Below are 15685 nucleotides of genomic sequence, written 5' to 3'. Positions count from 1 at the left end.
TTAAAAATAAAATACTGTTGTATTTTATCTACTTAGAGACATAACCAGTTATCTATCAAGTTTTTTTCACAACCTAAGATTTTAATTCCTGTCCCATCTCAAGCTATTTTGTTAACTCCAATTCTAGGAAATAAAAATCCCTTCTAAAAAATAAATCCGTCCTCCTTCTAAAGAATAAATCCTTTTTGCAAACTAAAAACTGCATATATTAATTACAGTTTACCTTGCAGAAGAGGATTCAAATCCTTTAACATTTTCTAAAAGTAGGTATTTTGGAAGCTTCTGAAGCCTACAAGGAAAAAAAAAAAGCAAATCAGTGTAACAAGACATAAAGTACATTATATTCATCCACAGATCTGGTTAGCTAGCAGAAAGATCAAAGTATTTCCACATCATGCTAGCTGTTAAAGTTCAGCATCCTTAAAAAATCAACTGAATTAAAAAATGTGGACTGCTGGTAAAAACCACAAACCCCACCTATGGGGGATGAACAGCTGTACCCTCTTGTACTCCATGCATGTACTTTTGAAAATGTTTGTCACTCTTCATTTCCTAAAACACAGTAATTTTATTAAACAGATTCAGTGTATAATAGGAAATATAATTGTTGGGGGAAAACCAATTGCTACTTAGCCATAAAAATGCTGTTTTCAAGTGCTTGTACCTGAAATCAATGTCAAAATGTCACATAAACCTTAATGATAACACATCAGAACCAGTATTTATTTAACTGATTTAAGAAAGACAACATATTTAGAGTTCAAACTTCAGATATTCTCTATTTTCTAAACTTGACTTTTTCCTTTTGATGGGGGGAGGAGGTGTCTCAGCTTTAGCAGGATCAGTGCAAAGGTCTGGAAATAGGCACATTCCAAAAACAGCATATTAAATCTCTGGAGAAATGAGCATGCCCAAACTGTGCCAGGGACCCTTCCAGCAATTTAGAAGCATAGATGATTCAGATTCAAGTCTCTGGGAACATTCTGTAGCACTGATTAATTCTCTAATACGGCTAATGTAGACACACAATGTCTGTCACACACTGGGATCTCAGAACATACAGAAGTAGAATATTAATGCCCCCAGACAGCAGCTTCATGCTTATTGAAGTTAGTGACTTTGGACTTCCATTGGAACAAATCACAGCAGAATTTGTTTCAGCACATTTTTAATTACCACCAATTAAAAACATCATATGAAGTAAAAGAACCAATGCATCTCACAAGAAACTATGCCAAACTTAACAATACTAAAGATAATAGTGAAAAACTAATACTAAACTGACAAAAGCAGCACCAGCCTTGCAGAGGAATGGAGAATATATCTGCTGATATGTCTACCCACACTCTTCATCATTGACTACTATGAAACTTCTTTTTCATCAATGAATCCAGAACACAGCCTGAAATGCAAGCACTCATAGGGGATGGACAGATCACAAGGCAAGTAATCACTGTACAAAAAGGAAGTGTTAAGTATTTGATAGGTATTAACATTAAAAATGTTTCTGTAAAAGCAGCACTTTGATGTTTTAGCATTAGATTTTGCCAGGTTATGGCTTGGACACAATAAACAAATAGTATCTGGACCATTTGGGTTGGACTTTGCTGGCTGGGTGCTCCAAGGATTCCCCATGTCTTTCCTGATCTTGAAATTGTCCTTTCCATTATTTCTAATACTTGTCATCCCAGGCTACCTCTGAGTCTCATTTCATCAATATTTCATTCTAAAAGACTGAACAAAAGTAAGTACATCTAAGGTATGAGAAATTATTTTACACTTTTCATAAACTGCATGCGTGCCATAGCAATTTAGAATGTAAAGGGATAATTTCTACATTAAGAATTTCCTTTTTTGAGGCTGAAGTACTCCACACTCAATGTCTCACAAATGTATCATATACAAAAAACACATAGGTGCTATCTTAGTAAAACACAAATCCACTGGAATTGAGAAACTCTACAGAAGCCATCATGTTGAACCTTCTAGTGACTACTTCAGAGTAGGTGCTGTTTCAAGAACCCTCCCCAGGGAGATAAGGGACATTAGCAGTGTCTCCTGGGGTGTTGAGATAAAAGTGAGACAGCCAAGCCCAGGTCCTTTGCATCGTCATGATAAAAATATAGGTCCTGGAGTGTCTAAAGCTTTGGTTTTGAGAAGGAAAACCTGCTGTTTATCCAGCTATGTCCACACCAATTGGGAAGCAGTATTTCCATATTAATGCACTATTATGTCCCAAAGCAGCCAGCCTCTTAACCATATTTCAGTTTAATGGAAAGGAATCCCCAGGTCACGATGCCTTTAAGGATATGGAAGATACTGTTATTCTGACAAATTATTAACTTACTCAGTATTTGCCTAGTTTCATTTTCATTTTAACAGATCAGTTTGAAACCTGTGTTACATTTCTTGTTCCACAAAAGACATCCTTTGCAACTTCTAAACAACCCATATTTTCTCCCTAATTTTGTGTCTCTGACAGAAGCAGGGGAGTAGTAATACCCATTCTTTTTTACCTAGGAATTGTCTAACTTACTAGCCTACAGAATCTGTGTTTTGTTCTGTGTTGTCTGCCACAGATTTCTTATGTAGTATGGCCCTGCCAAGCCACTCAGCCCTTCGGTGTCATCGCTCTCTCTCTGCTCATGACAAGGGCAAAGAAACAGTTCCATTCAATGTTGTTGGCTGCATAAAGTTTCCAGAACAAGGATTAACACTCTTTTCTCCCAGTGCTAACAGCAGTTTGAAAGAAAGGCTTTTTGGAACTGGCTTCCTTCTGGGTTGAAAGCATTCATAAAAAAAAAAAAAAGAAAGTAAAAGAGACACCAAACATTCATCTGTCCTTCTCCAACCCTGATAGCAAGATGAACTAATGGAAGAATATACAGGTAACAACTGTCCTAGTCTCCAGGTGAAGCAAGACTGCCAATAAAACAAATAATTATGGCTGTTTTATTAGGAACTGGGACTGACCAGGCAAAAAATGACAGATGAATTCAAGGACACTGTCCAGACAATGCAGTGCTATTCAAATTCTTTAGTACTACTACTCCAAACAAGAGATTGTACTACAAACCAAAAATACACAATCTGCCCCAAGATATCTAGAAGCAGCACCAAAAAGAACAGAGACTTTAAGAAAGAAATGGTTGCAAGATGCATTGCATTGTACAGTCAATAGCACACTTAAACCAATTTTCAAATGGTACCTCTTCAAAAGATGACTATAAGTTGAATCTAAGCTTTTGTAACCCAATATTTTAAAAACCTTCATGTTTCCATGAGACCAATAGACAAACTACTATATTACTTACTCCTGTTTCTATGTGAAATCAATACAAATGTGATGTTGAACTGAAAAGAACTCTTTCTTTTCATTTATTGTGTAGGCACAGTTTAAACAGACATGCAATGAAAAGGAAACCAGACAATGAAAGCATATACAGCACCAATGAAGTGATCACAGCATTAGTAAATACAAGTATATGTAAGTTACATATGATCATGTGAAAAGAAATACAGAATACAACACAACACCAACAGTATCCCTCTAAAACATTACAGATATCTTGTCTCACTGAAATAGAGAAGACCTAGTTACAACAAAGCCTATTTACAAAAGGGGCTTTACCATGGAGGTAGAAGTTCATTTATACCTTGGGAGAATATCAAGGATATAGAGAAAGCTCTTGGTCCGTGGATCAGACACATCACCTTGCAGGCCAATTCTAAAAAAGAATAAAGAAACACTGGTGTATTACTCAGAGCACGCTGACATTTGAGTTACATTTTTCTACTGAATGCCGACACTTTGCTTTAAGTTTTGAAAGAGAATTCTGCAAAGGCATCACATCCAGACAGGAGGACGTGCTCACAGAGGCAGTGTCCTGAGAGATGCTCTAAGGAATGAAAGTCTGCCCCTGGAATCCATCAGCTCACTGCAAAGTTAAAATTGAAGCATTAAGTAATGAAATCCACTCCCCAGTCTGCAAAGGCTTTAGCATTCTAGTCTTGTCCAGCAAAGCCTTTGAACATACTTGGCTCTGAATGAACAAAAAACCCCCACTGGGTTTCTGGGAATACCCTGCTACTTTGCACTGAATATATTAAATTATTTCTATGAATTAAAGCCTCATTGTTCACCATTTAGCAGGATGGAGCCCCACATGAATAACTTTGGAATCAATTTTGTAACACTAAACTGGAAAGATTATGTAGGTTACAAAAATGATAATGATTCCAGGCCTGTGTTTCCCTAGCTTATACTTGTATTAGCTCATAAAAAAAGAATAAAAGCTTTGTAGAAGAGCTTTAACATGTATCTAAATTAATCAGTCATACACAGATTTTTCTTTTCATCATATTATAAAGAAAAAAAAATCTGAAATGTTTCCTATATACATCATAGGTTTGCACTTATTCATTTGTACAGATCAGCACCCCTTTACAGGGATTTCTTCTCAGTCTTAGAACATTTAGCGAGATATACTTTCTTACACAATCATTATTATCACCATCAACAGACTTTTTTCATGAAGCTACTACTTTGCATGAGTGCAGTTACTAGAATCTTATCCCACTGGTTACTGCTGTCAAATGAGATGAATTACAAATTAATCTGACAAATAACATGTCAGTAAATTCAGTCCTTAATCAGCAAGATATTTCTCTTTATCATCCACAAAATCATTTCAAAGCCATTATCCTTCTGGTCGTGGCTAAAATAGAAATATTCTTCAGAATAAGCTGTCTGTGTGCATGTGCAATTTTCAAAGTACAAATAAAATCAGATTATACTCTTAAGTCTCAGGCAGAACTGAGAAATTCCAATCCTCCTTCTGGACATGCCCCAGGAAAATATTAGATTGAAATCTAAAAGGAAAGGCAGGACTCCCAAACACTAAATTTCACTAGTAGAGGAATAATACAGTTCACAAAATTGGTGCTGTAAGAAGCTTAATAAACTTAAACTGAATTAATATATACATATGCAAGAAATGTGATCAACAATTAAGATGCAAATTGCTGCTTTTCTTTCACTTCAGTAAACACCATGGTGAACAGAGCTACAAAACATTTGCTTAGGAAGAGAAAGATACACAGATCACCCACACAGTGTCACTATGTCTTGATAACATTTCTCCTTTGACCACATAGAGTATAAAAGTGCCATATACAGCAATAACTGCATTTTTTTCCCAAGTGTGCTGTACCTACCTTGTAAAAGGCTGACAGGGAGGACTCATCAAAATCATATCAAAAGATAATCTGTCAAATTCTTTCAGTGTTATGCCCTGAAAACAGAAAAAAATAGAAGAATGTTGAGTGCTGTGAATTGTATGAAATTCCCAAGCCATCTCTCAGATCAAACTAGCCCTCTTACTTCCAGTATGTTTCATTTAGCAAAAAACTACCTAATCTCTCATTTGACCTAGTAATTTCAAAATCTTTTCTACCTTGGCAAACCATAAAACGTAAATATGCATTCACTGCTTCATATGAAACAAAACACTAATAAGGTTAGCATCTATACATAATCTTGAGGTTTTTATCTGCTCATTCTTTGAGGTGTGCAGTGGTTCTTTCAGTAGATACTCACCTGTTATTTCTCCTGAAAATAAAGTATCATTACTCAGATATGAAGTCTTAGTGCATCAAAACCAGTGTTCACATACTCAAAATATGTGTAAAAACATCCGAGAAGAAAAGTAGCTCAAGTGTAAATATGATAATTTTTATGGATCCAAACTATGGGGTTTAGTTCTTAGGGGCTCACTGGCAATGCACCTTAAAAAGTTTATTTCATAGTTTTTCCCCTATACAAATTAGTCAAAGATATTGTATGGCTGAAACTCTCTACAAAGACAATCCTGCTTAGAAAAGAAAGAATTAGGTCTGTGGTAGGAATTAATTACACAGGTAGAAATTCATCTAAACTAAGTTTTCACCAACACTAGAAGATCAACACATTAAGGGGCCAGGAGGAAAGAAGGACAATGATCAAGTAACTATGACTTGGACAAAGAAATCACTCCTTACATATTTTGAGGGATACCTACACAGCAAATGTAATGTAGCTACCCTCAGAAAACTAGACAAAAGCTGCTGGTTTTTTCCATTATATTTGAAAAAGGTGTCACCGACTAATAATCTGCTCTTGTCTCCTATAAAATGATACAGGCAAAGATTAATCTTCTTTTTCCATTACAAAACTATCACTTAGCCAGTTATTATTGAGTGCTGAATAAGCATTTAACCTTTAGCCACCTAATTAACTCTTACTTAAGCTGCTGTCTTAAAACAGACACAGTATCTTTTACTGTCATGTTGTAAAACTGTAAAAGATTAAGAAGTATACAGTAATTTCTAACTCAATCCAAGCAAAACTCCATGCCTAGCTTGCCTCTCATCTATTAAAACAGACAACTTTAATCCAATTTTACTTAGTTATTTTTCAAATAATTTGGCAAGTGACAGAATTCCTAAAACATTTCATCTACTGAGCCCATTAAAAAAGATTCAAGAGTGTTCAGTTCAATATATTTTGTTGTGTTTCTCTGAGCCCAACTATAACTTCAAAACAAAGGCATGCCCCCAAGTAATTTAATTAAATTTTTTCGAAGTACATGAAAATATTTTTTAATCTAAAAATATGATTTTTGACATTCCTTTATTGATGGTAAGCATTCCTCTTGACATTTATATAACCTTTCTTCATGCAGTAGGCAAGACTTTCTAGAAAAGCCTGCAGTATGAAATCCTGTTTACTTCAACAACCAAACAGCACAAGCAATCAAAGTTATTGTAAAACTGCTTTATTCATAATAACATAAATATTTCTGTTTCTCTTGCTACTAATAAAGACAGTGAAAGCAACTCACATCTTAAAAATGCCAGACTACAGTAAAAAACACCTTAATTACTCACCTCAATAGTCTTTGCCCATAAAGGTGTGCTGGGAAAGTTGTGCTTATAAACATCATTGGCAAGAGTATTCACATCAACAGCAGCTACAACTTCTGCATATGTGCAGCTTTCTAAAATTAAAAAAAATAATTTCAAAACTCTAGCTTCTCTTTACTACTCTTAGAAAAATATATTTGCTCAGCTGTGTTACAGCATCGCTAAAAAACAAAAGGCAAATTACACAATCAAATTCTGCTGTGTTGTCTTTGAAACTTTGTATAAAAACATACTGTTTTTCTAATCATATGGGCAATACTTCCCTTCTTTACATATCCAAAAATGGAAGCTAAAGTAGATAAAAAAGTAGATAATTAAAGTAGATTAAAAAATTCCAAATAGGGTGCACCTCTACAACATTTCCACCTCTGTGCAGGTCACTGTGGCAGCAAGTTCCTGGCTACAGGCATCCTAAGCCAATCCTGCCAAGCCCACTGCCACTGCCTTATCCTCTGACAACTTACAAGAAATAAGTGTGTTATTTTAGAGGTGTACTACTTCTCATTATGAAAAAATAGCACAAATATATTTGATATATGTCTACTCTTCCAATAAAAATTTAAGCTGTCTGAAAAACATTTATGCTTACATTTCAGTAAAGCCTTAGGCCTCAAACTCAACAGCTGCCGCCTTTGAGTTAAAGGTCCGAAAATACCAAACTTGGCAGCTTCTCCTCTCTTGGACAGAGGTGTTATTGACGAGAGGACAGTGTAACAAACTCACAGCTAAAACCCTGAAATAAAAATACACTAAAAAGAATATAAATAAACAACTGCTAATTTATAAAGTAAGAGAGTAATAGGTTCTACAGAAGCTAAAGAGATAAAAAGAGCAGTGTTTACGCCATTGCTCATCATGTCACACTATTTGTTATTACTAAACACAATACCTTCACTGAGGCTTTTTATCCAAGACGACAGGCTGTGGTCACTGTCACAGCTGCAGGGAGAGAACTGACCCTACCTCCTGATACCCAAGATCAATATCAACCATCAGGATATTTACATTATGGTCAGCATTACAAAGCCTCAGATGAAACACAGGCAACTTTAAAAAAACTTTTCTAAACCAAAAGAAACAAGGCAAATAGCCACATGCCTTTGAATAATCTCACAATATACTCAAGTAACACATTAACAAATGACCTTATGAGATACTGCATGAATTACTGCTAGTCAGCTAATTATTTACAGTTTGAGAGGATGAAAGCCCAACTGGGATGATCCCAGTGGATTTAATTTTGAATAATGCAGTTACCATCCATCTACTATCTTTCGGGTTTTCAAGGCTGTCTTAGTCAAAACTAAGATGAAAGAGAAATCTGGGTATTGAAAAGATTGTAGCAGACATTTTAACAAGGCCCAAGCTGGTTGTTCCAGGTTTACTTGATGCAATCAAGGGCAAAAAGATAAGGTTTTTCACAAGATAAATACTTACAGACCATTAAGGGTCAGCATACAAATCATTGTTTGCCATTACTGTCTTGACCTTTTGACCAAAAGTTCTAACTGAGAACTAAATACAGGTGTATCCACAAGGACAATAGCGTGACTACACCTGAGATTACAGAACAGGTAAGTTAACACTGACACCTAGCGTGAAGAGAAAGCTGGATGAATATCTCAATTTAAAAATGTGCTCAAGAACCAACACTTCCATCTTCCTAAAACAAAGCTGGAGCATCTAAGAAACAGGAGCAAACTTCCAATACTGTTAAAGAGATCACTTTTCTCACTCACTCCTTAAACACATTGTCCTAACAAGCTAACTCTTACTGTGTTTTCCAGGTACTGCAGAAGAAAAATAAAATTAACAAAATCAAGACCCTCAATTATTATCTAAATTAATACATAGTTTTAAAAGGGCAATTGGGAAGGCAAGTTGTGTGCTTTCTCTCACAACTCATGATTCAGACACTTGTTTTTTTACTGCCATCCATTCAATATCTCCCTGCATACATACAAGCAAAGATAGGCCCAAAAGCCTGGAGATATGGAAGAGAGCACACAGCTAATAGTAACCTATAGAATCCCCTTGCAATACAATGTTCAGTCTAAACCAGAGATGTAAACCAGCATGGAAAAAGGACAGGAACTTTTTCTGAAGTATTCCACCTGAGATCCCCTCTTCCTAATTCTAAGACCTGATAACTTTTTCAAAGCTTCTCCTTTTCATTTAAAAGCTGCAGCTCACTTGGGAATTCCTGTTAGAGAACAGACTCCCTCTAAAAGCTGATTAAGCATATTTGTGTGGATATGCCCTGAAAACGCATGAAGGAGCTCGAGCAGACAAGCAGCTCTCACACATCTAACCTAACAAAGAAAAGCTTGTCTAAATTTCAAACAATGTGAAAATGCAACATTTTTAAAGAACTTCTCCTGAAAGTTAAATAACTTTATGTCAAACTGTGATATTCTGCTTTCCTATAGCAATTACATTTACTACTTGAAAATTACTATAAGGAATGCATCATAAAAAAAGCCTGAAAGCAGAATCTGAGAAAAACAGAATCAAGACTGTGTTTAACTATCCCCACTGACAAAAGGCACAAAACCAACTCAGGAATCGCTGACTTGGTGGGATGTTAAATCAACTCCCCAAAATACATAGCAAAGCTTCAATACAGAAACAGACACAGCTCTGGAGATTTTTTTTATCCCCCTCAAATAAGTACATCCAATCTCCAAAACACAGATATTTAAGAGAATTATGACAATGCAGGAAACAGCATCATTTTATTCAGACTAAAGAAAAAATAATACACATTTCCTAAGTGAAACTAACTGGCTGCTGGAATACATGATTTGCAGGATTCCTCAACACCAGTTTTTGAACTGACACTTTTCATTTCTGAGCAGATGACATGGTTCAAATGGAAGCTACAGATATGGTGAGGAAGTTACTGAGGGAGGTGTTATGACTTATTTTTAGGCAGACTAGATTGCAATATTTTCTCTTGGCTGAAAGCAGGTGAAATCAAATTTGTATCATCCTATTAGTAATGTACTGATTTCACACTTAAAGCTTCAAACCTCTTGGACCCAGATAGCAGAAACTCTTTAACTGTTACTTAAATTGCCTAAAGAGGCAGCAATCAAACTTTGAGTCCCTGTTCTCTCCTTTATTGAATATACAATGCTTACAATCCCTTTCAGTATGGAGTTGTCATTTTTGAGGGAAAGGGACACTGCTGTAAGGATTGGAAGGAGATGCATTCGAAACAAAGAAAGACAGGATGTGTGCATTAGCTTCTGATTTGAAAAAGTAAACCCAAAGAATGTCACCTTCAAATGCCAGAAATAAAATTTCTGACATTACAATATCTGTCCTTTTCCTCTTTAGAATTGATTCCTTTGTCATGTGTTTCTGCAGACCTTAAAATTAACATAGATCTGTTTATATTCACTCCTGTACTTTTGCAATAGAGTCATCAATGTCAACAGAACACATGAAATACACTGTGTTACAGCAAGGGCAGTTTGGTGGATTTCAGTATATTGGAAAATAGGAGCCAGAACAATTATCTTTTCTGACAGGTATGTGGAAACAGATGGAAAAGGGAAGATTAGTCACAAGTTTTGTCAGTCCTGTTTCCTTTTAAAACAGAGAGCAAAGACTTAATTTCTGAGTGTCAGCTCTTGGCTGAAATGATTAGGCTGAACTGTCCCTGGCTACAGTGAACACAACTATCAGTAAACTTGATACTGGGTTCCTGCAGGACACTTAGCAACTCCTTTCACTGCGCTATTTGTAAAGGATTCAATCATGTTAAGCCATAGAAACTTTATAAACTTACACTATGCCACAACTGGTACCATCCCGTGCTACAAAGAGCTATATTTTGGAGAAGCATTAAATTGAGTTTAGGTGTAAAAACTCGCTCAAACCAGCAATATTTTTGTTTTGCATTGTGCTGAATGTCAAAGCCAGTTTTGTCTCCTTTGCCTCTCCTGGTGGGATAGTTCTGCCCAGTGTAAATAAACACACCAGTTTACTGAGCTGTGCAATTCACAGAGCCAATCAAATAAAGTGAATGGACATGCATAACAGAGAACAAGAGACAAAAGTTGTTACTCTGCAAAATTGAAATATAACAATTGCAGAGGAAAAATATCACCAACTTCATCACTGCAAATTTATGGTATTTTTTAGAATATGTCCTTTAGTGTTTCATGCAAGAGGATTTTTTTTCAGGGACCAGGCAGATTACAAATGCTTGTGGCAGAGACATGGAAACCAGTTTTCATGGGAAAACTGCCTAAATTAACAAGCCAGTTTAGGTTTGTTTTGGTTGGGAAGGAGGAAAGCAGGTTGTTTGTTTCATGGAAAGTTGCTAAGGAAATGAATATGTAGCCATAGATTTTCTAAAAATAAAACACTATTTTTCACTGCAGAAACTCTGCACTTTATAAAGAACAAATTCACTCACTCACTCACACACACAAAAAGTATCATAGATTTACACATATTTGACTTAAATATCAATCTTTATAAATCCCAAAAGGCTGAGGTTACAGAGTGGGAAGAAGAAAGAAATGCCCTTTCATCCCCTAGCTGTCTCAATCTTTCAAGAGTGTGAATATGAAGAGACTCCCTGATTTCTGGCTTTAACTAAGCTCAACTTTACCATCTTTTGATGGTATCTTTATCAAAAGATATAGATATCAAAAGGTCTTTGGTGTTAAAATATTATTATAAAGCATTCAAAACCTAAAACCAGAAATTCTACATGTGCTGATATATCTACAGCTGAAGTACCAACACAGAGCTAGGCAATCCCCAAGATTTTTCTTTTTCAGCTTTAGACTGAAACCTAAGTTCAGAAACAGCCTTCTCTCTATTGTCAAAAAGAATGTGATTCAATTATGAAACTATATACTCAACACTTCTATGTAATCTTTACAGAGAAACACAAGAGACTATAAACTTCCATCAATATTGAAAATTCAATTATTTTTTACTGTAGGCAAAGACAATCTCAAAACCAATTGCATTCTATTTGATACCAAATGCATTCTACGTTAATGACAGCTGCCAACAACAACCATCTTCATCCTGCAAGCTATTCTACAACAAAGTTTTTGAAAGATCACAGCCAAGAAGGGCATCAAGGTACAAAAGTCAGCATCAGATTTCCTGAGAAATACCTATTTGCCAATTGAAACACTGGCAATTTCACAGAAAAGTTGGACCAGCTGAGTTAACCATAATTGACCCATTACATGGCCAGGAACTAGCCTGCAAGAATTGCAGAATCCCTTTTGTAGAAAAAGGCTTTCCCAGGATGCGGCCACTGAAATACCACATGCTCCCTCTGTTTTCTACATATTCCTACTATTTTTCTTAGCTTATAGATTCACTAGAAACCATACCAAGATAACATGTTATTATACATAATCCTCATCTGTTGTGCATCTGGTTTATGGAAACACTGGAACAATAGAGGCCTTTCTTTCAAACTTCATATTTATATGGAAAAAAAACCCACAACCCTTCTAATATTTCTATACACAATTTAAAAGAAGATGCTGAACAATCTGCCACTGGCTAAATGGAGGATAGGATCAGAGACTTTTTCAAACAGCATGGTTTCATGTACACCTATAGGCCAAAAACATATAAGAAACACATTATTAAAGTACTTACAGAGGAACATTCACTTCTTTTCTCTTTTATTTGCATGTAAAAGCAAACACTTCAATGCCCCTTGACTTTGTTCCTTCATAAACTGTGTAAGAAAACTGAATCCAGATGTCCAAAGGACTTTAAAAGCCAGTGGAAATTATCAAATGACCAAGTATATCTCTGCTCCCAAATGAAATCCAATTCATCAAAACGGTTTTATATAATAACCTGTTATTAAATACTTAGTGCAAATTTTGTAGGACACCTTTTAATCAAATTGCCTGACTGTTACTTTAACAAGACTCTTAAACAAGATTTTCATCTAGAAGTGAATGGTTTGGACCTTTCCTGAGACAACATGATGCTTATGGGCTGAACTCCCATATGCCTCCCAGAAACATAAGCACCCAGACTGAAAACGATTACACCAACTGTAATGCAAATAGCTTTGTGTCTATCCACTTTGCAAACTTCAATTGGTACCTGACCATTTTGAACTAATTACGGTCATTTACACAAATAATAAATTAAACGTCCTTACTTACAGTCCCTTTATCTGCTTTGGCTGACACCATTACAGAAAAATCTCAGTCTCACTGTTCATACCTACTGAAATTTCTTCAGTCAAATGCAAACCCATAAGAACAGAAATTACACCAAAGACTGACACTGAATCAGTTGTGTTCAGCAAGCTCAGAAACAGTAAACGTGGAAGTAAATTCACCTTTTCAGGAAAAAATACAACGGTTTTAGTTAAGTCCTTCAGCCTCCAAACTACACCACTGGGTGACATGATTTCAAGGCTTCATATCTGTAGTAACTATCCACTGGGGCATCACTAATTCTGGGTATCTTTTGGATAAAAGTTTACAGTCTTCTGATAATCTAATGAGGCATTCCCAACATTCCCACCCTTCTAAGTATTTACTGAGTTGCAAGTGATGTTTTCACAGGTGGAAACACAGGACATCACATCTAGCATTATAATTTACTCAACATTGCAGCACACTGCTGAACTGCCCCAAGACATCCATTATTATGGCAAGAACACAGCTAGGTAATTCAGTAAAGAGTGAAGGAGCCATGGTGTAGGCTAACTTTCAGGAACCAGTCCACTTTCTATGGAAAGTGGAAAATCTGGAAATTGTCTACAATACAACAAACATGGATAGTTTGCCAACACTTCAGGAATCTGGCTACCAGAAAAGTAATGTTACCATTAGTGTATACACTATACACAAGGCATAAAACACTATTTTCACTCTACAAAAACTCAAAAATGTGCAGTTCCAGACAAAGCTATACTTGCCTCTTAATATTCTAAGAATGTGTCTGGAAATAAGGAAAATACATCCTCAAAACAGGTAGTTATGAACAATGTAGGAATCTATTTTGTTGTGTATTTATACATACATAATAAATACATTAAAATACATTTTATATATTTATGCTCATAAATAAAGCACTTAGACACATTCAAGCAAAAAAGAGATAGGAGGAAAAATCCCACTCTGACAACTCTGTGTTTTAAGTAAATAAATGATGCTAAACAGATTTCACTCTGTAAGCATACTCTTAATATTCCATAGCTCCCTGGAAAAATAGCAAGATAAGGCAAGTTTCCACGTGATGTTTTTATGACAATGCTCTCTGCAAATGCTCCTGAAGACTGAAAGATGTCAAGGATTGTAGCTACAGTTAAAATTATTATGGTGATTATCATAAGTTATACTAATGTGTGTTGAAACATGGACTTCAAAGTAATAAGGTCCAGGGTACTTTACAACGGAAATCAATAGCCCAAACTCAATTTTTAATTTGGGGAAGCCAATTCACAGAGTCTACAGGACCTGCTGAAGGTCACCCAGGCCGTGCCTCAACAATTCAGCAAATTGAGCTCCAGGGTTCCTTGTGCCTGATCAAAAACTCACCTGGGAGCATGGGCTGGTGTGAACTCTCTATACCAGCTCAAATTCCACATTTCATGTTCATGTTTATAAAATGCTACACCAGCCTCAGATGGTTAGGCTCGCCCATTTTGGAGCATGGCTCAGCTGTTCACCTAACTATGGGCTATGAAAACCAAGTCCACGTGCATGCCAGTGGGAAACCTTGGCTCATGTGGTTATCGTCCTGGGCATCCCAGTGATCCCCATCCCGTCTGCAGCAGGGGTGCCTCTGTATTACACAGAGCACAGAACAACAAACACAAAATCACGGCCTCTCCAGAAGCGGCTGCCTGGGCCCAACAAGGAGCAGGGATCCCTAATTTCTGTCCCAACGTGCTCCTGGTGCCACACGCCGGGCTGGCGAAGGGGCAATGGGAGAAAAGGGGCCACCTTCGCCCGCCCTATCGAGCAGAGGGGCACCCTGCACTGCCACCCCCCCGGAGAAGCCGGAGCCCCCGAGGGCGGGGTGTCCCGGGCGGGGCGGGCAGCACGTAGCCCCGCGGGACGCGCTGGTACCTCTGAGGGCCTGGTGCATGCCCCCGATGCCGCTGTACAGCTCCAGCACCCGCAGCGACGCCATGCTCGGCCCGCCGGCCCGCCCGGCGCCTCCCCGAGCGCCGCCCGCCCGTTCCGCCGCTCTTTTGTTCCCCCCGCCCGCCCCGGCCTGCGCCGCCCCGGAGCGGCGGTGGCGGCGGCGGCTTGGGCTTGGCGGTCGCTCGGGGAACCACGGGCGGGATCGGCCCCGTAGAACGAGGCCGCCCCCGGCTCAGCCGGCCCTGCCGCCCCCTGAGGTGTCCTTGGGGCGGCTCTGCCACCTGCGCCCTCCTGGCAGTGAGGGGGCGGGAGAGGGACCCGCTGTCCGCCGTGACCCCGCGGGGGTCGGTCAGGCCAGAGAGGTGCGGGTGGCGCAGGCAGAGGGTGGCTGTGCGGGGTGGCAGCGGGCCTGCTCCTCATGAGGGGGGATATGTGTGCTGGCCCGTTTTCGAGAAGCCCTTTCAAAGCCCGCACAGGAAAGAAGGAAATAACTGATGAAACTGCTCTTATTCGCCCCAACGCTTCTTGCTAAACTGAGAAGGAAGAGACTACTCAATGACACTGTTGCCCCATAAAGTGTCCGGTTTTTTAAACAAATAGTTTATATATATATA

At 37.9% G+C, this 15685-nt stretch overlaps 1 protein-coding gene across 2 annotated transcripts in view; it reads right to left on the bottom strand.

The window, feature by feature from the left end:
• Positions 1 to 15206, bottom strand: part of TRDMT1 (tRNA aspartic acid methyltransferase 1) — a 28755-nt gene extending 13549 nt beyond the window's left edge. The window contains exons 1-6 of one of the 2 annotated variants that reach the window (XM_036407061.2): positions 15054 to 15140; positions 7553 to 7712; positions 6928 to 7037; positions 5218 to 5294; positions 3657 to 3728; positions 224 to 289 (exon numbers count right to left, since the gene is read on the bottom strand). In XM_036407061.2, the coding sequence (XP_036262954.1) occupies positions 224 to 289; positions 3657 to 3728; positions 5218 to 5255 (176 nt within the window). In that variant the 5' untranslated portion in view covers positions 5256 to 5294; positions 6928 to 7037; positions 7553 to 7712; positions 15054 to 15140. Of the gene's footprint in view, positions 1 to 223; positions 290 to 3656; positions 3729 to 5217; positions 5295 to 6927; positions 7038 to 7552; positions 7713 to 15053 lie in introns of both variants that reach the window. The other variant, XM_036407060.2, reaches the window with a different exon arrangement.
• Positions 15207 to 15685: the final 479 nt, after the last annotated feature.

Source organism: Molothrus ater, chromosome 1, assembly GCF_012460135.2.
Source record: "Molothrus ater isolate BHLD 08-10-18 breed brown headed cowbird chromosome 1, BPBGC_Mater_1.1, whole genome shotgun sequence".
Taxonomy (NCBI): Eukaryota; Metazoa; Chordata; class Aves; order Passeriformes; family Icteridae; genus Molothrus; species Molothrus ater.
The sequence above is the reverse complement of the archived record's forward strand: the minus strand, read 5'-3'. Positions and strand labels throughout refer to the sequence as shown.